Source organism: Hipposideros armiger, unplaced genomic scaffold (assembly GCF_001890085.2).
Source record: "Hipposideros armiger isolate ML-2016 unplaced genomic scaffold, ASM189008v1 scaffold_99, whole genome shotgun sequence".
Classification (NCBI taxonomy): Eukaryota; Metazoa; Chordata; class Mammalia; order Chiroptera; family Hipposideridae; genus Hipposideros; species Hipposideros armiger.
Window position 1 is genome coordinate 2,212,315 of NW_017731449.1, and position 24,166 is coordinate 2,236,480.

At 38.5% G+C, this 24,166-nt stretch overlaps 1 protein-coding gene across 1 annotated transcript; it reads right to left on the bottom strand.

Annotated features, from left to right (window-relative positions):
• Positions 1-6,612: 6,612 nt before the first annotated feature.
• Positions 6,613-19,507, bottom strand: DIO2 (iodothyronine deiodinase 2). The gene is made up of 2 exons (XM_019646217.1): positions 18,566-19,507; positions 6,613-10,003 (listed from the first exon to the last, which is right to left on the bottom strand). Exons 1-2 carry the CDS (start codon positions 18,785-18,787, stop codon positions 9,428-9,430), a joined length of 798 nt encoding a protein of 265 aa, XP_019501762.1. The 5' UTR covers positions 18,788-19,507; the 3' UTR covers positions 6,613-9,427.
• Between the last annotated feature and the right edge of the window lie 4,659 nt (positions 19,508-24,166).

A 24,166-nucleotide genomic window follows, 5' to 3' on the forward strand; every position in this document is an offset into this window, starting at 1 on the left:
ACTTATACAACCTTAAAATATAATAGGGAGCACCCTTAAATGGATAGTCAGTAATGGAGTTGACAAAATGAAATAATTAATGTTGGGTTTGAGAAAGGAAAGTGAAGCAATTACAAAAGCAGGGAAGGTGTGTCTCTACAGGATGAAGACTGTTAGAGATGGGAGACTAGATTCCCCTAGTACCATCAGAGGGTGGGATTTTCTAAAATTTCCCTTAGGATTTTCTTTACTTTAAAGAAACTTGACTATGTCAAACATTTACACAGTTTCTCCCATTAGAATTGGTACAGGACCTAAACTCCAAACAGTTAAAATAACAAAGGTAACTTTTGAAGCATTGGTGAGCAGAAACACAAAAGACAATGACAACTTGGTGGCTGAAGCAGATAAATAACGATCCTGCAACATTAAAGTGGAGATGCCATTTGCTATGGCAGTGGCCTCTAAGGATATGTAGGCTTGTGGTTTGTACACATTTTAATAAATTACCTAAATTGCTTCCCATATGTTGTCTAACATGTATAAGTCAAGAATTTTGCTGGAATTACATGGACCTTCCCAATTATGTGACCCTCTCCATCCTATCTCATCTGCAAGCTCACTGCAATCAGGCTAAAGTTCTTATCTTTTTTGAAGGGAGAAGGAAAATATGAAGGGACTGGCAATGGCACGAGAGGAAACAGGCATTCAAGTACCTTTTCTGAAGCAGGAATGGGAGTGGGTGGGCTCCTGGATACCTAGTTTTCTCTGAGTCCAGTCTCCCTGGTTTGTGCCAGTTAAAATGGCCACAATTTATCCAGCAATTCCTGGAATCTCTGCCACTGCCTTAAAAGACCTCGGCAGCTGCAAGACCCAGGATTGTTCCCCCTGGATATTTAAGCTAAAAGGTGCACATGCTAGCACATGCTCCATGGAAAGCCAAACTTGTAGTGATGCTGTGGCCTGCCTTGGTTCCTGCAGATAGACCCCATTAGTTCCCCACAGCTAGATGTGCAAGCTCACCAGGACAGTCCATTAACTTCACAATAACAGACCTTGCATTTTCCTGATTAAAGTTTTCAAGTTTTTGCACCAGTGTATGTTTTTAGTCTATGTCTCTTACTCCAGCATATCTTCCTTTTGTCTATGGCACATATCTAGGACTAAGATGCCTAGGCTACAGTGAATCCTAACCAATGTGAAAATTGGAAAATGATTCTGAATGCCTTTGCAAAATGCCCCAGTACAATGCATTACACTTAAAGTTTTTATGACAAAATTTCCTGGAATATCTTTAAGGGTTCAGTGTTGGCTGAAAGGCCCCCTTAATTTAAAAACACTCTTATCTTTGTTTTTGCTCCAGTTTCTCATAAAGGTCCTTCTAGATGGAGTAAATGGCAAAGCTTCAAGGTTTTAAGGCGCAGTACCTTTGGAGATTGCATGGGACATTAGATATTATCATGTTTAGATTTTTCATTTACCACCTGGACTGTAAACACTTATAAAACGGGAAACCATATTTTATACCATTTGTATATATACTCACTGAATGTATTGTTTTGATGGCTAGTACTTTATTTGTGACTTAATAGGTGCTCACACATTCATTGGTGGTTGTACTTTAATTATTTAAATGTCTGCTCACCCAAGAGAGGGAGAAATACAAAAAATACATAAAACATAGCTCCTATCCTCAGTTCTCTCAACTTTTACTGAATTGAATTGAATTCTCCTTTCTAAGGATAATGGACATATTTAGTGTTTTGTTTATTTATTTTTTTTGACTGATTGGGCCTTTTTAATCACAACTCACGAATATTTAGTAAATTTACATTGACTTACTGAGTGGAAAATAGTCCGTCTTCTTTATCTAAATCTTGCCCATCTGCCTAGGTCGATTCAAGTCCTTTTTAAGTCCACAAAGTCTCCTCTGAGAGCTCTATCCTTAGGGTCCTTCCTTTCTCTGAACTTCGTATTGATTGTAATATCCCATCACTCACTGAGATGCGCCAGTGTTCTTATTTATCTTTTATTATTAGGGAAGTTAAAAATAATGGCCACTCAGAGGATTTGAACAGATATTTTTCCAAGGAAGACATACAGATGGCCAATGGCATACAAAAAGATGTCCAGCATCACTAATTATTAGGAAAATACAATTCAAAACCACGATGGTATATCACCTCATACCTGTTAGAATGGCTATTATAAAAAAGACATGAAATAACAAGTGTTGAAGAGGATGTGCAAACAAGGGAACCCTCATACACTGTTGGTTGGATTGTTAATTGGTGCAGCCACTAGGGGAAACAGTGTGGAGAGTCATTTAAAAACTAAAAATAGAACTATCATATGATCCAGCAATTCCCCGTCTGGGTATTTATCCAGGGAATATAAAAACACTAATTCAAAAAGATACATGTATACCTATGTTCATTGCAGCATTATTTACAATAGCCAAGATATGGAAACAACCTTAGTGTCCATTGATGTATGCATGGAAATAAAAGATGTGATACACACACCCATACCCCCCCCCACCCACACAATGGAATACTACTCAGCCATAAAAAAGAGGAAATATTGACATTTGCAGCAACGTGGGTGGATCTTGAGTGCATTATGCTAAGTGAAATAAGTCAGACAGAAAAGGACAAAAAATATGATTCTACGAATGTGTAGAATATAAAACAAAAATGTAACAAACAAGTTAACAAAACAAAAATAAACTCATATATACAGACTACATACCGTATGGTGGTTACCAGAGAGAAAGGAGGTTGGAGGAGGGAGAATTGGGTAAAGAGAATTGCTAATGAAAGGAAACTAGACTTTTGGTGGTGAGCACACAATAGGTTATAGGGATGTCGAATTATGTTGTACATCTGAAATTTATATGTTATTAAGCAATGTTACCTCAATAAAAAAACAGTAATGACTACTGAGTTAACTTCTCATACCTTTGTATATTCCCAGCGCTTCTTGCTTTCCTTCTTTTGGTAGAGACCCTAGTCCCATGACAACAGAGTGGGTGTGTGACAGCTGGTCCAGTTCAAGCCCTTCCCTGCAGGCAAGGTCAAGCTCTATCTCAGCCATTTTAGAAGGCAAGTAAAGAGCTTCCCCCAGCCAGGTCGCCCACTGTAAGAAGAAACTGGTCTGAACTAAGAAGCTGACACCCAAAAAAGAGAAGAGACAAAAGACCTAGCAAGCACTGAAGGTTTCTAAGTCCCTGGATCCCGCTGTCTCTGAGGCAAGTTTCATCCCAGTCTTTTTGCCAGGGTTTGGTTATATCAGCCAATAAATTCGGCTTTGTTTTTTGTTTTGGTTTGTAGACTAATCTGAGTTTGTCACTTGCAGAGTCTTGACGGATCCATGACAGGTTCCTTGAGGAAGTCATGTCTCTGTGAGTTTAGTTTTACACATCCCACTGCACCTAGAACAAGGTGCAGCCTGCAAAGAATAGAAACTTAATCAATAGTTGTCCAAGTAATGATTCTTTAAATTTCTATTAAAATCTGGAATATTCTATAAGACATGAAAAATATTCATGGAATGGTTATGTGTAAGAAATCATGAGCAAGAGTCTCAAGAGATACTAATACTTTGGCTAAGCCACCTGTTTTCAGGAATAAAATGTGCATATTTAACCATGTTGCAAATAGATTCCTTGTCATTAATAATCCACTGCCTCTGTAAGCCCTTCATGTCCTTTACAGCTTCTCACAGTGGAAATTGCTTGACATAAATGTGTTCGGAGGTTGATTTATTTTTCATTCCATGTTAATGTACTGACAATAATATAACAAATTATATATAACACACACACACACATGCATACATATGCTGTGTGTGTAGTAAATATGTGTGTATAGGTAGTGCTTTAACCAACTTCCTGCAAAGTTCACTTACTGCACTTAGAAAACCTGGGTGTAAATATAACAAAGTAAAAGTTTGCTCCACAGTCTCTTTAACAGGCCCCTTTCCATGAATTCTGTGTGCAACTTGTTCATGAATATGGAAAGTATCTGAAGATTTTCTTTTAACTTGTCTTGATTTCCTTGAAGACTCTGGCACACAGCATGAGATTAAAATAACCTGGCATTGCTGGCAACTTTGCCCACAAATACCAAGGACTAAATATTAGAATGATGGATTCTCTTTCCCTTGTCAAGCATGAATGTGTTCCAGCCAGGGGCAAGGTCTAGAGAGTAATTCAAAAATAAACAAATAGAACCAAAGAGTAACTTTATTCTTTTATTCAAAGTTTACTAAAATACAAGAACAAATTGTAAAAGCACACATACCACTCAGCACCAATATAATAAAACTCGTTCTGATCATCTCCAAAGCATTTCTGTTTCTGCGACTGAGAAGCAGAGATATACACACACGGGCATTCTCACCACATTTACCAGTGCTCATAGCATCGTGCCCCGAATAGTCTCCTTGCTAGGAAGACAAAGACGGGCAGAGGCAGACTAATGTGACTACATCCAACCACTGACTGAGTCGATGACTCTTTCATCAGTAGTTATCATTCGCACACTGGTAACCTCCACACATCCCAATCTCCCTCTTCGGGGACCCGATTACTTGGGCTAATGATGGAGTCTGGTAAAAATGTGATGCATAACTAAACAAAACTGGCCAACATTCCCTCCCCAATACCTTTTAATTGCTTTGGTTACGAAGTACTGTATACTTATGTTTTCACATCCTCCAACTCTAACATACATAAAAACCACACCGACCAGTGACGTGGTCTGGAGAAGTCTCAAGAGAATTTTATTTATTTCCCACCCCCTTCTGTGGGCTTCTTTCATTCACGTGTTTACCTGTTTGCTTTACGGGGGCTGGTGGGGGGGGGAGGTGGAAGGGGGAGCTTTGAGCCAAAATAGTGACTTCATTAAATATCTCCTGGGTCTTCGAAGTCTCCTCAGTAAATATTAAATAAACTCCCTGGAGCTCTGGTGCTGCTGCCCAAGACGGGCAGCGAGCCCCGACTTGCGTGAGCAGTCTTGTTTGGATATCGGTACATGTTTGCTTTCCGTTGGTTCAGACTCCCTGTGGAACAGAGCTGGGTCTCTTACTTCTGAGACCTTGCTTCTGGTGCTATCCAGAATGTAAGGCATTAAGAAGTGGCCCAATATTTAGCTCACCCTAAGGTCACTGGATGACATTCAGCCCTTCTCCAATGGTGAGAAGTTTCTTTCCGAATCTTCCCCAATCAGTAGACCAAGCCCTCAGAGCCCAGTTCATCACAGTTAGCAACTTCCTGACCCTCCCAGGTCCTGTCCCCTTCTTTCATACAGGACCTCAGGACACTACCAAGAGAGCACTGATCACCAAGCCGAGGTTGGTATTTATGCTCCATTCTGGACTTACATATAAAGGTTGGGTTTAGCTTCTATTTTTAAAATGAAAGAGGAAGTAGGGAAGAGGTTATAATATATCAACAAACACTTTTGCACTGATTTTTGGCAATATCTTTTTTTTTTAAGCTCCTAGTAGAATTAAAAGTCTCATGGTTAATCTCCATTGCTGAGAGAGATGACATTGGGCATGTTCTGAAAAGCTTTAAATGCTGGCAAAGATTTTCACTAATCTTTCAATGGGACAGAAGTCAGAGTCTACATTTTCCCCTTTGCAATGGCCATGCGATTTTCATTAAGCTTGTTTTCTAAACCATCAGTCAGAGGTCAGGTGGAATAAATGTCCAGGTTTATCTTCTTAGGATTTACAAAATGGGAAGTCCTATACATCAGTGCATTCTTCTTGCTATGGACATAGCTCATAGAGCATGCTGAGAGTACCCTGTATCCAGCTAGGAGTTTTCCCAAAGGCCTAGGTATTGTCTCTTACCTGCCCCTCTGGTATTTTAGGGAGCAAGGCAGTACCCACGCATGACCTCACCATATTTCATAAATTTTATTCAAGAGCCCAAATAGTGACATACACTCAGGCAAAACAAAAGGCAGCAGTCTTTTCTTTTTTTCCTCCGTGATCATAGAAGAGGCATTACCTGGTTAATGGCAGAATTGAACTAAATCAATAGGCCTTTTAGAAGTTGATATTACCAAAAATCAGGAGGGTACATTCTATCAACAAGGTGAAGACATAGGACCAGATATCGAAAACATAAATATAAAACGTCATATAAGTTAAATGACTGTCACTTTAGCTATACAAAGCAAAAACCGAGTAACTAATCTGCTTCTAAAGAGGTCAGTTACGTTTTAATATCTGTATAGAACATTTCTACACTACTGTGCAGGCATTTCATTCATGCCCGTTTAAGGAAGTCATTGTTGATTCCACTAATATTTTCTCTAAGCAATAAAATAGAGTAAGTTTTGAATAGTTCCAAAACAAGTCTTTCAAACATTACATGTTTGAGAGAATCCACATGTGATGATACGATCTAAAATTGCTTGGAGACTATTTCAATAATAGACAAGGTAATTCAGTTTAAAAGGCTAAACTGTAGCTCCATGTAAACACAGGGGGAAAAGATGCTTAGGCACTAAGAACAATTCAAAATTGTGTATATAAAATTTAAATATATATATATATATATATATATATATATATATATATATATATATATATATATATATATATAAAATTTTTGCCTTGTGAGAATAAGAACTACAATTCCTCAAAGGAATATACTTTATAAAAGACAGGATAGGGTGGGTAGGTATTGACAATCTAATAATGACTCAGAGCATATCAGCCAAGCATCAATTCCCCTCTATCTCAAATAATGAGTTTTGTTAAGTTCATAAAAGATACATCACAGGACATCATAAAAGTTTATGTTGAGATAAATAGGTTACGTAATTACAGGCTTATCATCATTCTGACAACACCAAGCCATTCTAAATATTGTAGGATTCCTGAGCTTTGTCAATCCACTTTCTCCAGTGGCCCCTCACAGCCTTTCTTCCAGTGATTCTTCTATGTTCGATTGAACATCTTTTTCCCTGATATTCAGTCTATGCCTTTGTATGTCTATTTCCACTGCTTCATTTCTCCATCGGACGATCCTCAAGGAGAGGAACTGCATGCACACAACTTTCTCTTTCTTTAAAAATATATCACAGCTCGGTGATTTTTCACCATCCTTTTCCCCAGACGACTAGCGCTGACTGCCTTAGCCAAGTCTCATCCCCCCACCAGCTTCTCTAACATCCTGTTCCATCATTGTACATGTAGAACAAAGGGGAAGTTAAAGGACGACAGTGTGAGTGTACTGCAACCAATTGTTCATCTATATACCACATAAATCTCAACACCATTTTGAAGATAAAAATCAGTGGGGCCCACTGATAAGCCTTGAGTTATAGTTTAACAATTGAGGACTCTGAAATAATTTACTCTCTATGTGATTTTCCAGAAATTCGTTAGATGATGTCACATTTTTAAAACCTGCTTTGTTTTTTTGTGGGTGTGTTTTGTAGAATTTAAGACACAGAAGCTTAAATCTTGCTGTAAAAGAATCAGTTAAAATGGTGCTTTAAAATCTAAATAAACTAACTACTGATATGACTATGTTGCTCTAGTTTCTAAAAAAATAGAGTTTTGGTTCTTACACACTCAGTTCTCACTTTTTTTTTCATTTCAGGCAACTAGTTCAGGAAGATATTATCAACTTTAGACATCTTTTTCTATTAGTTTTATTTTATGATTTTTTATTAGTGGAATGGTCATAAGAACCTTTGATTGTACATATAAATACAACCATGTACTGTGATTTGATAGTATCCTTAAATTTACAAAAAAAATATGATATAAAATTAGGTCTATTCTTTTAGAGGTTATGATATTTAGATATCACTTATATTACTTATAGGTAAAACTATAATGTCTTCATTTTAAAGAGAAATATGGCATATATATATATATTAAAATCACATTATATTAATGTGCTATAGAGGCCTTAGATTACTAGACCTCAGCTAATAAGAACAAAGGAAGACCCAAGTCCAAATTCGAATGTCAATGGGAATTCCATTTTACCAAAATCCATACTATTAAGGATTGCCTTATATCAAGGCCTCCAAAATTACTGATGGAAATTGTCTCAAACTAACTTTCTCTTCCTCTGTTTTACAACTGAAGAAATCTTATTTGTTTGCACTGATCATTCATTGCAGTTTACTTTGGGAAGATAACAGTGCTGCAGATGAATGGTTGGCGTACCTACTTCCCACAGCATCTGGGAATGAGTGTGTGTGTGTGTGTGTGTGTGTGTGTGAGAGAGAGAGAGAGAGAGAGAGAGAGAGAGAGAGAGAGAGAGAGAGATTGAGAGAACACTTCTACAGAGATTGGGACCAAGAATGAGTTGGGCATAATCTTAATTGCAGGGATGGAGAGGGACAGACCAGAACTAATGGATCCACTGGTTTTACCTTTAATTAGTATCATGGGGTATAATTCACCCACTGAAAATATACACACCACAAACATGTTTCAAAAAGTAATTATTCCACACACAAAAAAACCTCTAAATATAAATATTGAAGCATGTTTTTTTCCCTCTGAACCCCCCTTTCTCCCTCAACCTAGGAGCACTGACAAATATGGTAATTTCCTATGTATATTCTCTGCTACTTTTAGTTGAGCTGCTTCTTCTGGCTTCATGTATGTTTCTATGGCTAACAAATTAGTCCCATGCTCTATAGCTTCAAGGTGAAGCTCTGTGAAGCCTCCTAATCTGTCTGCCTCCTTTTCCTAGCTTGTCAACTTGATTTTCCTCTAGCGCTTTCCTTACCTGCCTAGAAAGTAACTCTCAGATTTCTGATGATCATTCTCACCCTCCAGGTGGGAGTCATTCTTGCCAGCTAAAAACACACCTGTGAGTTCTGGGCTATTTAGACTGGCATACACTGCATGGCTAGAAATGAGAACATTAGACACTACTCTATCATGTTAAACACCAAGGTCCTAGCCACATGGCCTGGGTTCAAGTCCTCATTATAAACAAATATTTGGGAATTTTCTAGTTGGGCTCTATCCATGCTGAATAAAGCCAGGGCAACATCCCTTATACTAACAAAGACAATATTTTCCCTAACATCGTAATTATTCAGGTAAGTCTTTTTTTCAGGTTCCAAAGCACACATCAGCTATATCAAGCAGAGTGTCTTCCTCTTCATCTTGGGATCTTTTCAGTCAGGGTTTTTTGGTGTTTTTTTTTGTTTGTTTGTTTTTTAAATAGAAGTAATGGGGCTACTATTTAGCCAAATGCCATTTGAGTGGTGAAAGAAGTATTGAGATATTAGAGGTTTATATTCTTCTGACATGGAAATTCCTGTCTTTCAGTGAGGCAATAAGACTCAGTTGAAATAGTGGATTCAGTTCTTAGTTTCCTTTCCTTTACATGTATTTAAAGAAAAAAAAAGAGCTCTATTACAATCATACCTTTCAACAGCTAATCTAGAGTTCATCTCTTGTTGAAATTCTTCTCTAGCCAACGCCGGACTTCTTGAAGGTTGTAGTAGAAGGGGCCCTTTCCTCCCAGATAAGCAATTTTCTGTCTCTGCACAATACACACACGCTCAAAGGCTACCCCATAAGCTACATTGGCGTTATTGTCCATGCGGTCAGCCACAACTCGGCACTGGGGCGGCAAGGAGAAACGCTCCAGAAGCTGGTGGGCTGCTGCACATCGGTCTTCCTGGTTCCGGTGCTTCTTCACCTCAAAAGACAAAGAAGAATCCTTAGGCACCGCCCAACCATCTGAAGGGTGAGCCTCATCGATGTAGACCAACAGGAAGTCAGCCACTGATGAGAACTCTTCTACCAGTTTGCTGAAGGCTGGCAGCTGGTTAGTAAAAGGCGGTCAAGTGGCTGAGCCAAAGTTGACCACCAGTGGGCGCTCTGAGCTGGCAAAGTCAAGAAGATGGCACTCGGTTCCATCAATTGTTTTCTCCTGGGTGCCATTTTCACTGTTGTCGCCTCCTTCAGAATTGGAGACATGCACCACACTGGAATTGGGGGCATCTTCACCCAATTTCACCTGGTGGTGAATAAAAGAAAGAGGGAGAGAATACTACATTAAACACATTGTCACTTCAATTCACTCTGTATAAAAACAATTGGCTCTAATAAAATGTGGTATTTTCTGTGGTGGATATGGTAAATATATATTGATTTGAGTAAAGAGGCACTATTGCAGGTAATGTAAAGAATGGCCCTAAAGAGAATAAAAGTCTTTTTCATTCTGTATAGTCACTGAAGGTAATTATTTTTATCATTGCAGGCACTGCAGTTAACTCTCTTCATAATTAAGTTGAGGCTGGTGTTCTTCACTAACCTTACTTTGCTGTCAAAGCTTGGCACATATTATATAACAAATGATTAATTGACTTCATTTTAAAAGTTAAATGGTCTACTTTAAGACAAATTATCATAGTCATGGGACATAGTACCTCTTTCTGAATTCCCACTTCATAATTCTAAAATACTCAGGGAAGACTTTTATTTTTCTTGCATGATGCTAAGTCATTTCATCTCAATCAATGCAATGATACCAGTGGGCTCTATTCTTGGTCACAGCTTGAAAACCTGGGGTCCACCATTTATAGAAAGAGCCGGTCCCACTTAACCTCGTCAACACGTCAACTTCCCCATTTATAGAATGGTGATAATCATGCCTGTCTTCTTCATATGGTTATAGGAAGATCATGTAAAACAATAGCTCTTTGTCCATGATAAATCACTGTGTGGGTGTAGGTTGCCATTATTAGATGCCACCCAAACATGTAAAACAGAATGCCATCTTTCCTGGGCAATTCTATGTTTAAAAATAAAAATTCTCCTTAGAAGTGATTTGAGCTCTTCTCAGTATGACATCTTTCCTGGAGGTTTCTACAGCTACTGTTTACTTTGGGTTCTTATACCTAGAACCTCATCATTTCCTTTAAACAAGCAAGCAAACGAAAAAAACATAAAATTATTCTACAATTCTACTTTTATTTTCTCACTTATCTCATATGTTTTGTTTGTTTCCCATTTTCTATCTAGGGTGTCACAAACCATTTATTTTTCTGTCACGTATTTTATTAACAAGCTCTTCTGAATTATAAAATACTCAGGCAGAAGAGGTACAGAAGAAAATTGTACCATATGCCCCCTTTGCACATGGTTTAAATAGTTGATCTTTGGATCTGTAAACTGATAATAAAAAGCAGGTAATACAAAACAGCCAATTACTTGAGTTTGAATTAACACAACTGGATCTTCCCCTAGAAAGGTTTAATCAAAGCCAATAACATCAGGGACAACTTACGGAAGTACAATTGATTTTTATACACTATCCTTAATATTGCAAAACACTTCCGGATGGATTGACTTATTCCCCTCATATAAATACAGTTGCATGTATAACATTGATGTTAATTGAAGTCACTTAGATGTGAACTGTTAAGACTTGACAATCCAAACCGATATAAAACACTTAAGGGCTTTTATTCAGAAGCTTCTATCTTACGTTAATGCATAACTCATTTTTAGCTGTAGAGGAAGAATTGAAGAAGTCCTTTCTCTTCCTTCTGAAAAATCTTAGCAGGGCAGGTTTAAAACAACTACTATTCGTTTTCTAAAATAAATCTTAGAATAACACTCTTCTTTCTTAGAAAAAGAAGCTGTTGATGTGATTTAAATAGGTACATTTATTTTCAGTCACTACTGGGCAAAAGGTTATTTTATTTATATTAATTTTCTTGGTTAATTGACAAGTGACACTAGGTGAAGAAACCTAATAAGCCCCCTTTAGATGGATTACTTTATATAAGTCACACGCGTCTCTGAGGTATTAAAATATACTTAAAAGGAAAAGATATACATTTTAAAGCTATAAACCTTTTAATCCATGGGTTCTTGTTGTACTTCTTTGTAAATTTAGGTGGTAGGTACCATTACCATCACCTTCTCACTAGATCTTCCCCGTTTAAAATAGGAGTAAATATTCTAGGAAGGCTGCTTTTAATGATATTATTGTGCTGTGTTCCTCAACATACTGTAACATAAAGATCTGAATGCATTCAAATCAGCTCTACTTCTTGTACAGGAGAAAAATCATCTCTGAACTATTAGACCTGTGGATTCTTGGTAGAGGTGAAAACATGCACCTGCTTTTTGGAGTCATTTTTAAGACCAACAAACAATTGTGTGGTCTTGTTAAATGGGCCTCTGATGCCCCTGGCTCTCACCCAAGCAGAATTGTTGATCTTCGCATTATTCCTGACTATTCAACTGAATAATCTAATTTGATGCTTCAGTGACAGGTGACTCTCTTGTTACCTGTATGTAGTTAAATTTTTTGGAAAGTTAAAGCACCTTCTTCTTCTTCTTAATGACAATGTACAATTCAGCCACATAATTCTTTCCAAAATACAGACATACTAGCTTACTTTAGAAAATTTAGAAATAGTATATTGCCTTCACTCTAAAATTAAAAATTAAGAAAGTTACCACATACATAATGCTCTTTGTGTGGGGGTATTTGGCATTTTGTTAAGCTGGGATATATATATATAAAATATGTATACATATAATATATATACACAAAATACATATATATAATATATATACATATAATATATATACACAAAATACATATACATAATATGTATACATATAATATATATGTATTTTGTGTATATATATATTTTGTGTGTGTATATATATATATATATGTTTCTATATATATTAGTTTTATTGAATAAATTATTGAATGAATGCTAGTTGTGATAATCATAGGGAGGGGTCAGTGAAGAATTTTACACTTAATAATAACCTTGACTACCAGCAATGAATATAATTATATTTGGGAGACGAGTGAGCTGAGACAGATAACTGAGGAATGTGAATCCTGGAACTCTACTGTAGAGTACTACGTAGTACCACATAAGCAGTACCTAATGCTGTTGGTTGGTTCTTGATTAGCTCAGCTAGTTAGTGCATAAAGTGAACTAGCCAGTCCTCTTTATTTTGCTGCACATCCATTGGACCCTACTGCAGATTAGAAGGTCATAAGCAGATATCCTATTCATGAGGGTGAACAGGTAAGAGAAATGCATAGGTAAGATCAACGCCATTAGTAATAATATGGGGGATACTAGATTTTGTCAAATGCTTTTTCTGTGTCTATTAATATGATCACATGATTTTTAGCTTTCATTTTATTTATGTGGTATATCATGTTAATTGATTTGCAGATGGACCTAGAGGTATTATGCTAAGTGAAATAAGTTAGACAGAGACAAATACCCTGTGATCTCACTTAAATGTGGAATCTAAAGAACAAAATATAATAAATGAACAAACAAATTAGAAACAGACTCATAGATATAGAGAACAAACTGATGATTGCCAGAGGGAAGGGTGGTTGGGAAGCTGGGTGAAAAAGGCGAAGGGATTAAGAAATACAAATCGGTAGTTACAAAATAGTCACAGGGGTGTAATGTATAGTATAGGGAATACAGTCAATAATGTTGCAACAACTGTGTATGGTGTCAGATGGTTACTAGACTAATCAGAGGGACCACTGCATAAATGATATAAATGCCTAACTACCATGCTGTACACCTAAAACTAATATAAAATAATATTGAATGTCAACTGAAACTGAAAAAAAAATTAAAATAAATAATGTTAAAAGAAAAATACTATGGGAGAAAAACACACACCCATGATTTATAAGTCCAAATATGAGTACACTAGTAGTCTGTTTTTATAAGCATCACATACTAATCATAAAATTTGTCCATCTTGGCTAAAACCTGCTGATGGAGGATAATTTAGTAATGATAAGGAAAAAAATTAAAAATTTTAAAAATGCAAGTTTCCTTTAAACTAAAAAGAGAGTCTTTTAGAAGGACATTATTGTTCATGTCTCATTCTCCCATTAGATCACCATGAAAATGAAATTCCTGTTATGACCAGAGTTTCAAATGGAGAATTTCTTGGTTTGCTTGGTTATGCCCCCTGCGGAGATGGAATGGGAAAGTCACCATTGCCTTCAATGATGGAAGATTCTTTGCTTTCCCCAGGAGCAAAGCATTCCTTGACAAAGAGCCAAAATGATGGAAAAAATAAAGTCGGTCCCATAATAATAACATTTAGGCTGCAGTAAAGAAGCTCAACAAAAACAAGTTATCCCCTGGTACTCCCAAACTTTGTTTTAATTTCCCACAGTGGCACAGAAAGTCTCCTGGCCACAAGTTACCTATCATCTTAATTTCTCCTTCTTAGAGGGTTTGTGTTTGGTTTTTGTCCTTAATGAGACATATTTGCCAAAGAGCCATTCAAAAGGCATTTTTTACTCTTGCGGAAGAGTAATTAGGTCGGTACCTCTTTCCCTGCCAGCATTAGCTGCTCTAAAGAGAACCCTGCCTCGTATTTAATGCCCAAACACAAGAAGCATCATTTCCACTAATTGGTCTTGAAGTTCCGATGTTCCCAAAGGGTCCCTTTATTTTGCAAGGATCAGAAAGGACATACGTAAAATGCAATACCGTCATCGTTGACTTTTATCTCTCTCATCTGCACCATTACAGTTGTCCTTTCTTATGTTTCTGCAGTTAGCATCAACACAACACCAACAAGGAAGGTAAATAAAGGGTTTGCATGTTTACAACAGGGGCCAAGCTCAAATGTTGTGATAGTAATATTTTTAAATATGAACAAGTGTCAATATGTGACATATTTAAAAATTTGATTCCCTTGATGATGAGATTCCTTTTATTGACAGTGCTCAGTGCATGGGGGAAAGGATAATGCTGCTTGAGCATGTAGAATGTGAAATGCAGGGCAAGGGAATAAAAGAAAGGACCATTCATCAAGTAGAAGCTGAAAATAAAACATATGCTACTAACCTTGGTTTTTGTTGTTTTTTTCCCCCCACAGCCTGAGAAAGGCTTCTGGACAAAATATCACCTGATTTCATAATAGAAAGTAAAGTAAATGATAAAAGTGGGGTGGGGGGAGGGTGGCAGAACAATATTTACACACCCTTCTTGCTATCCAAAGCCGTGGATTGGCTTTCTTCACTACCAGGAAATTTCAAATTCTTTGACATAATGACCAGGCTACATCAATGTCCTTACAAACTTAGCCAAAGAGTTATTAAGCAGTGATTTAACCATTTACATTCAAATTGGCCAAATAAATTAGGGTTGGAGAATAAGCTACCTCCTCTTTCCTCTGGACTCAGTTCCCTTTTGGTCATTCGGTTTTTGATTCCTACCTTGAAAATGGAATTCTAAGCTCTATCATTTCCCACTGTTTTATCCAAGTGATGGACAAGCTTGGCTGTGGCCTTTGTGTTCTTTGAGAATGTTTGTCTCTTAACAGAGCCATTTTTCCATTGTAGGAACCAGTGTCAAAGGGCTTGAGGTGAATGAAGAGGAGGAGGAGAATGTTAAAGAGAACCTTTCAAAACCAAAATTATATGTTCAAATGAATATGTTTTCGGTGCCACTGCAATATTAACCATGCAGAAACTAAATTGCTTGTCAGCATCTATACTGTGTGTTTACTTTTACACTTCATTTAGGTAGAATCTAGGCTTCCAAACAGGGTCATCTGCTTATTGGTTGCATTTTTGAGTCCTTAAGCACCAGTATGAGGATGCAGTGTTAGATGCAATGACTCTGACTAGGACAACTTAAATAACAAATATTTATTATTCATTTCAATCCCTCTCAAGTTTCTGTAGACTTACATTTTCATCAAAACAGTGCATGGAACTCCCTCTAACCAATCCCAAATTATCTTTAAAAGCTTAAAATTACAGAGTTAATTTTTAAAATCCCATTCAATGTTTTGATGAAGAAGAGGGGTGGTTTTTTTTGTTTTATTTTGTTCTATTTTAATTTCTTTGTGACCTCTTGTAGGAGATAAACACAGGGGTAACTGTTTTACTGCACTTTCTCCCTTGTATCTGACATTTAACAACAAGTAGAATTAGAGATGGCATGCCTAATTGTGTTGCAGATGCATATACTCCTCATTCTGGAAAACTCTGTTTCTCGGGGTGGCACCTTCAGAATAATGCAAGTCAGAATTGTGAAATACAGTGATGGCATCTCAGACAGAACCTCCTCCTGTGTGTCTCTAGAAAGGGCTACACCTAGAGATAGTAGCACAGATGACAACAACATTCAGGGAAGTGATTCGACCTGTTTCAGAGACTCTGAGTGACCCTCAAATGCCACCTCAGCCACCATCAATCACTCTTGCCATACTTGGAGACAGAAGGAGAACTCCATTCAGTGTTGTATTTGCAATGTTTCCATTCATTACATACCCAGTCCAGTCTTGTCTCTGGACATGTGGGTTCTTGGGTTTCTTCTTCTCATGGTAGCTATTATATAAACCATTAAAAGCAAGCTTCATAACATCGGTAGTGAACTTGGTCACTAATTAAATCAGGAATCAGAACCAATACAGGAGAGGACTACAGAAACCATATGCAAAAAAAAAAAAAAAAGAAAACAAATCTCTCATCCTTCTCAATGTCCCGGAATAGGAATAACAAAATATTGTAACATGATGGAACACTACACATTAGTGAAAGAAAAATAAATAATCACATTTATTACAGAGGCATTTGTTTCTTCCCTTTTAATTTCAATAAGCTGCTTAATAAGAGTAACAACCTCCCGTCATATTTATGGGTAACATCACAGCCCCTGTATTTCATGTGAAAGATATTTATATAAGTATATATGCATACAAATTAAATTCTCCCAACTAGTGACTTTCCTTTATAGGCAAAAGTCAATTGTCTTTCAAAAAAGTAAGTTTAACATGCTGATATCAAACCACTGACATTGCCATGCCATCCCCTAAGACCTCCAAAATACAGATGCAGATGATGAATGTTCCTAATGAGCAATATACCTGACATACCTGTGCACTGCCCACCCTCCTCCAAATTCTCTACTCCCAAAGCAAAACAAAACTTTCATATTCAAGGTATACATTTGTATCATCTCAATCTCTCCTAACCACTCTCCCATTGACCCCACATACGAAAGTGAGTTTTACTGTTAGAACTTTGAGCATCAGTCGTATTATTTTTCACTTACTATCAAGAGCTGTGATAATTCTCCTGCCTTTAGAAAAAAAACGCAAGCCTTCTGCAGGTTACTCTCAATAACAAAGACATGCATTATAGTACAACTTCCTTCATTTACAATTTTCTTGAACACTTGTTTGATTTTCAGTGGAACAACCCTGCTCTGGGTTCTTTGTGACTAGAAGCTACTTCTTTTCCTTTTCTGGTGCATAGATTTATTTTTCTAGTATTTATTTATGGAGGACCGTTCCCTACCCCCTCTTTATTCTGTTTCATTTCTGTTTCTGAGGTGCTGCCTGGCTATAGTGTACCTACCACTTCATTGGCTTCCACATTCCTCTCAAACTCCCTTCCCTGGCATTTTGGAAAAGGTCCTCCAGCACGCTCAGAGATAACCAAGATTGTCTGCTCTGATAGCAACTTTTGCCAAAGGAGTCAATTCTTTTTGCCCAGGGACCTTCAGGAGTCCTATGGGCATAGGAGGAGGGGGCCACTGACTAAGGACCGATGACAAAATGTTCCACTTTGCCCCTTAAGATCTGAGTTGAAGACGCTCCAAGCAGCAAAAAGGCTAGCATGCCAGCTTTCTTCACTTTTACAAAGATCCTATCTCTGGCTTTGAGAGAGCAGCCCCTGGGACACAGCTTCTGCAGGTAAGCGAGGCCAGGCTCTGGTGCTCAAGGCATGCCTTATACAGCTTTGAAATCGCAACAACCATAGACGTATCTGCTCTTTCCAAGACAACTTATTTTACTTTGGAGAAAGAAAGCAAATGCAGTTCTTACAAATTCTGGATTTCTGACAGCCAGCTCTCAGATCTTTCTTGTGCAAACTGATATCTAGTAACTCGGGACTCAGCGCCTGATAACCACTTCAAAAGAATCAGTGTAAAGGATGACGCGGTATGCCGTCTTGCTTACATTAACTCTTACCTCTACCGGAAATGAAGCAGCAGGTTTTATGCCAATCACACCTGCTGTGACCATTTTGTTCAGTTCTTGTCAATGCTCTAAGAGTTTGGAGTAGCATTTTCTTTTCTTTTTTTTTCCCCCCCTTGCTTTTCAATGCCCACCCATTGAACTGTCTTTCCTAATGCACTTCACATAGCAGCTTATCAAGCAAAACATAAAAATCCCAGTTTATAACAAGAGCAGGTTAAATGCAGCAGTCTCCCCTCCCCCAATATTTTCAGACTTTTCCCAAAGTTATGGTGCCAGCACAGATACTCTCTACTCCAAAATCGCAGCAAGCCATAATGCCCCTTTCTAAAAACACTCATTAGATCACCGTGAGTCATCATGGCTTACTTCGTGTCACCCCCAAACGCGTGACAGGTGTACAAAGTAAAAACAGGGGTTCATCTGAGCATAACCACTAGGCCCCCAGACAAGGTTCCACGCTTCTCATCCCAGTGCTCCCAGGGGCCTCCAGTCCCAGACAGGTGGGCCCCTGCCCCTGCTGGCCTGAGAAGAAGCCCCTCTCGGAGCAGCTCACCTGTTTGTAGGCATCGAGGAGGAAGCTCTTCCAGATGCAGCGCATTCCCTCTGAGGTCAGCATGCGCCTCCACTCCCCGCGAGTGGACTTGGAGCGGCTCAAGAGCAGCACCACGTGCTTGAGGAGAATGACCGAGTCATAGAGCGCCAGGAAGAGGCAGTTGGAGAAAAAAACTGGCAGAATTTGCAGTGTGATCAGCAAGTCTACGCTGAGGATGCCCATCTTCTCTGCCTCCTGAGCCACTTCCCTTGTGCGCTGTGGTCCACCTTCACCCTCTTATTTAAAAGGGGGGGGTGGTAATAGAGGGAGTGGGGGAAGGTCAAGGGGAAGGCTAGGGGGTGGGGGAGAAGGAGAAAAACGAAATTAAAAGGAAGCCCACGCTGTCTCCTCTTTCAAAGAAGCAGAAATGGCAAGACCAAGTCCAGTCTCTCCAGCCCAGCAGTTGGATTGTGCCCATCAATTCATTCAATTCGGAGCTGCTGCCTCTTTTTTTTTTTTTTTTCAGAATTTAAGATGTTAAAAAAAAGGAAAAAAAAAAACACCACAACTGGCGAACCCGTCCCTAATCCAGTTATCCCTCTCAGAGTCGGTTCAAGACAGGCAGTTCTACTTTCATTTCCAAGCACCTATGAGACTGTGGCAAAGACTGCAAAATTTTCTTTAGCTTTTCATTGTCTCTATGTTCAGAAACGTAGCCTGTTTCTTTCTTGAGTTGCCAGAGTTTTTAAAATGTGCTTTAAGGGTAGTTTTTTTTCCCCTTCTTTACTCCGTTTGACACACACTTTCTGTTCTCCTTCTCCCAGCCTGTCTCACGCTCACCCTCCCCAGGAGCGTCTGACTCTTCTTTTGCTCACTCCCTCTGGCTTTCCTTCGTGCTATCTGTGGTGCAAAGTGCTCTCTCTGCAGCCCAGTGAGTCTCCCTGAAGCCTTTTATACATTCCCTGGCTAATTGCTGCAATAGAGAAATGAAAGCCTAATCTTGGTAAAGATCTTGACGTCATTGAGAAAGAGGGCTTTACTTTGGCCAGGACTGCAGTGAATAGAAAAGCAAAACTCGACAACTTTTTTTTTTTTTTAGAAGTGGGGGGGAGGGACAGTGGAATTTTGCTTTGTGATTTAAAGAGAGAGAGAGGGGGGAAAAAAGTAATACCTTTGACAGTTTTCAGGAAATGCTTCCCAACTTTGGGGAAAGTAATTTAATATAATGTGTAATTTGATAGGTTAACACTCTCTCCTCTATTATTATTGTTATTATTATTCATTTATGATGAGGGAGTTTGGAAAGAAAAGATCCTGGAAGACAGGTAGAAAAGAGGAAGCTCATCTATGCTCTATTTCTTGGAAGATACAAATGCTTACATTTGATCTCTATACCTATATACTCTGTTTCTCATCAAATTTGTGACCTAGGTTCCTTAAATATTTTTGAGTCACGATCTTAAGGAAATTCAAAGTGAGTTGTGAGGTTGAAAACTTTTTAAACTCTTTGAGTACCATCATAGCATTTCTCTACAGCTTGCAGAAAATTAATACAGGTATTCTTTTCAGTTTTACTGAAGTTTCCAATGCAAAGAAAGAAAAGGAAAAAAAAAATCTTTCAGACATGAAACCACGTGACCAGACCTCTCCTTTTAGTTCCACTTTGCCTCTATGCAGATTAAATTAAAACTTTCCATCAAATGGCATTAAGACGCCGTAAGATTGAGAAGTAAACTCTTTATAAGAGAGCTTTTTGCATTCTGCACCTTCCCTGTTTCTTCTAGGAGCATAACTCCTAGAAGACCTGACGCTTTAGGGAATCTTACTTTTTGCTTGAAAAAAAAATGTAATTAAATTTGTAGGTGGTTAGGAGCAGACTTTGAATTGGTTCAAGAGCCACCCTGACCACTGCTCAATGTCCCATCTCTCACATTAGTCTCCAAGACGGACAGGTACTGAGGCAAACAAAACTTTGGCAGAATGCCATGACCCCACCTGATTCTAGTTCTCCTCCCTCACCTACCTAACAGTTCATCTCTAGGAATTACGGTTTCTTGGAAGAAGGAGTGCCAAGTACAGACACTGGGCTGGGGAAATAGAATTTTAATAGAAAATTAATCAGCTGACTTTCCTATGTACACAGAGCTCTCACTGAGTATGAGCGAAGCTAGTGGGCACTCACCTGTGGTCAGTACATTTCTGTGTTTTGTTCCTGTGCCTAAAACCTGCAAGATCACAGAAATCATTTAAAAGACTAGAGCAGGGTCATTAATTGGTGGGCCCGTGAGCCAAATTCTGCATGCAGATGCATTTTATTTGGTTGGCATGGTGCTTTTTGCCTCTAAAAAAACAATGGCGTGAGAACGCCTTTAGGTTCTGTGAGACCAGGTGTTCCTGTCTGCTCTGTCCATTGCTGTCTACCAGCAGTTAGAACCATGCCTGGCACATAGCAAGTTCAAGAAGGATGAGCTGAATGGACGAATGGGCAGGGCATGCATCGCTCCACACTAGGGGGCGCCAGTCACATACACTATGATATGCCTGGGGTGCCCCAGATTGTAAACCCTGGTGGACTTGGGTGTGACCCGCAGTGACACAACCCTCACCAGCCCCCATTGTCTGAAAAACCTGATTCTTTCACTTTTCTCATCAATTTAGTCCATGATGGCTTTTGGATGTACATCCCATGGACTAAATTTTTAAAGAAGACTTTCAGAGCTTAGAAAAATGAATATAAACCACATAGAAAAATGTTTCCAATGACTAGCATACATTGTTAACAAAATACTATTATTCGGATTTCTAATACACATCTACTCCATTCGTTTTCTCAATCTTCTGATATCCTTATGGAAGAAAAAGATGAAAAGAGGGAAGTGTCGACACGGTATTTTATCTGGTGTAGATGGGACAGCTGCCGTGCCCGACAGAGGCCCAGCCAACAATGACAGAGGCAGGTGTGGACTCGGGAAATGATGCTTCCACTAACTGCCCAAGCCTGAAAGTTTCATTCCTTCTCACACATTCATTTTGTCCTGTGTGAATTAAACCAGTACCTCTCTGAGGTAGAGACTTCTGCATCTATAAACCAATTCTTCCTCACTTGTCATTTGCTTTCAAAGAGAGAGGTATGTTTGTAAATGGTAAGCTAAGGAAGGAGACTGGCAGAAAATCAGAAAAAAAAATGCTTTCTTTTTAAATGCAAAGTTCAAGGCACATCTGGACTAGAAATTGTTATAAATCAAAATGGCTTTTTTCTTATTTTTCTGAAATCAAAGTGAGGGCTTTAGGATTTTTTTCATAGAAGAACAAGTGGGCATCTAGCCAACCTGATTATGTCATTTCTCAATTTCTTTTATCATTTTTTTATAAATGAATAAATGAATCACAAAATTGAGAGTCATTCTTTCACCTGTTAGACAATCTGTCCTTTCTAGAATTACATTTCTCCAAAGCCATTTCGCTTTTTTACACTTGGTTCACAGTTGCTTGTTCTAATTATTAATAATATTTAGTGTTTTGATCTTCAAGGAACTTTATACTTAAGTAACAAAAATAACCCATAAAGTGACAGAGTATGATTTGTCCCATGATACAGATGAGAGGAAGTGGATCATCAAGGTTGTAGAGTCAGAGCTGGTGCTGGGATATTTTTCCCTAGCTCTAAACCTCATTTTTTCTCTACATAACTATTTTCTGGGTCCTGGTCATTACTTTGCAACTCAAAACCCATGCTCAAAGTGGTTTTGCTAAGTCATTTTACCTTCTAAATGTCAAAGGATATCTGAGATTCACATCTGTTTAATATTCCCCCAATTCAAGCTTCTCATTTAGATTTCATAAGATCTTTTGAAAGGCTTGGATATCTTCTTGGTCATGTAAGTGTCCCTAGCAATCAACATTGTAATGAGTTAAATACAAACCAATATGTGATGTGTTGGTTGAACGTCCCTGACAATGTTGTACACAGGTTTTAAATTCCAAAGAGAGGCAGCCTAGGGCACAATGCTTTGAACTTCTTATTAAGTGCTAAAACACTGTAAAATTGTTTCAAAATTTCCTCTTTACATAGTAAGAGAACATCATGTCCTGATATTGCCTCCTTCTGGTTGGAAAAATAACACGTATATGAATGATAAGTTTTCCTTTAGTCTACTTTTTTATTTTTAAATTGAGACTGAGAAAATGAAGTTGGATAACCTGAAAGCAGACGTGCTCATTTCAAGGATGGAAACCAACACCACTTTTTCCTTATTATTATCTGAAGGAGGCAAAGAGCATTTAAAAAAAAATTCAGAGTTAGTAATTCATGCCATGGATTTTCAAGTAGTCTTAGTTTTGTAGCATTTTATTCCTTCTAATTCAAGTGATTTGTTAAATATAACTTTAAATGTAGTTTTATTTATACTTTATTAAAAGCTTGTCAAATAAATTCATTATAAATCCAAAAAAATGTCTGGTCAGGATAGGTGTGTTGATTTTGGGTTTGGGAATATGATTGTCATACGCGTATATATCCCCCCCAAATAAGCAGCTCTTATCAGAGAAGAGAATCACAAACTATAACTTTCTGTCTCTAGTCACTCCTGGTTGTGCCAGAGAGTGAGTTATAATGAGGGGTTTATACCACAACTACTGAATCACTCAAAATTCCCTGTGGGCCCATCCATTCTACAAACACAGCCATGTTCCCTGCCTTGTGATGAAAGGAGGAGAAGCTCAATGGATAAAATAGACAACCCCAGAGTAAACTCTGACACACCTTGAGCAAAGCAACTTCGGGCTGGAGCAGGAAGGCTGACACTGTGGGAGGTAGGCGCATTTCATCCCAACAGCCTTGTCTCAGGTCCCTTGGCAAGCCCTGGTGAGAGCACAGACTGAGGTGTTAACACATTCTTCCCTCAGGAACTGCTGCTGCTCTTTCGTCAGGCCACCTACTGGTAAGACGGAGAAGGAAAAGGAAAGGGAGCAGACAGGAGGGGGGACGCAGAAAGGAAAAGAAGGAAGACGACGGAGGAGGGTGGAGAGGTGAGAGGGGAAGGGAGCGAAGACAAGATTCAATGAATTGTCTGCAGAGCCAATTAATGCCAATTGTGGCAATGCTTTTTGTGAGGAAGACAGCTGTCCAGAAACTGGATTGAAGCCACAACCTCATTTCACAAAGGCCACTGAACAGCTGTTGGGAGACAACAGCCTTCATATGCTATTGACCTGGTCGAGATCTAAATTGATGGCCAGTATCCACTCCCAGCTGCCCAAGCCTCTCCAGGTGTCATGAGGCTGTCTGAGTGTTATTTAGTTTTGAGAATAGTTTATTAGCCTCTAGAGACACCCAAGGTTGGGGAAGGGAAGAGGAATGGAGGAGAAGAATGCTCTGTAAAGTTATACATGGTGAATTCCTTCAGAACAAAACCCCCTCAGAATAAACAAATTGAACTCACCCTCTCTTTTCCTAAAATTTGACTCAATGTCTCCACTCTCCCTAAATCCTTGACCCAATGCCATAGACCAAAAGAAACAAAGGAAAATGGTCAAAAACAGTCATCATATTTGGAACAATTTTTCCTCTACTTTATTTCATTCCGCAGCTCATAGGAAACCACCAGATGATATTAAGTTTTA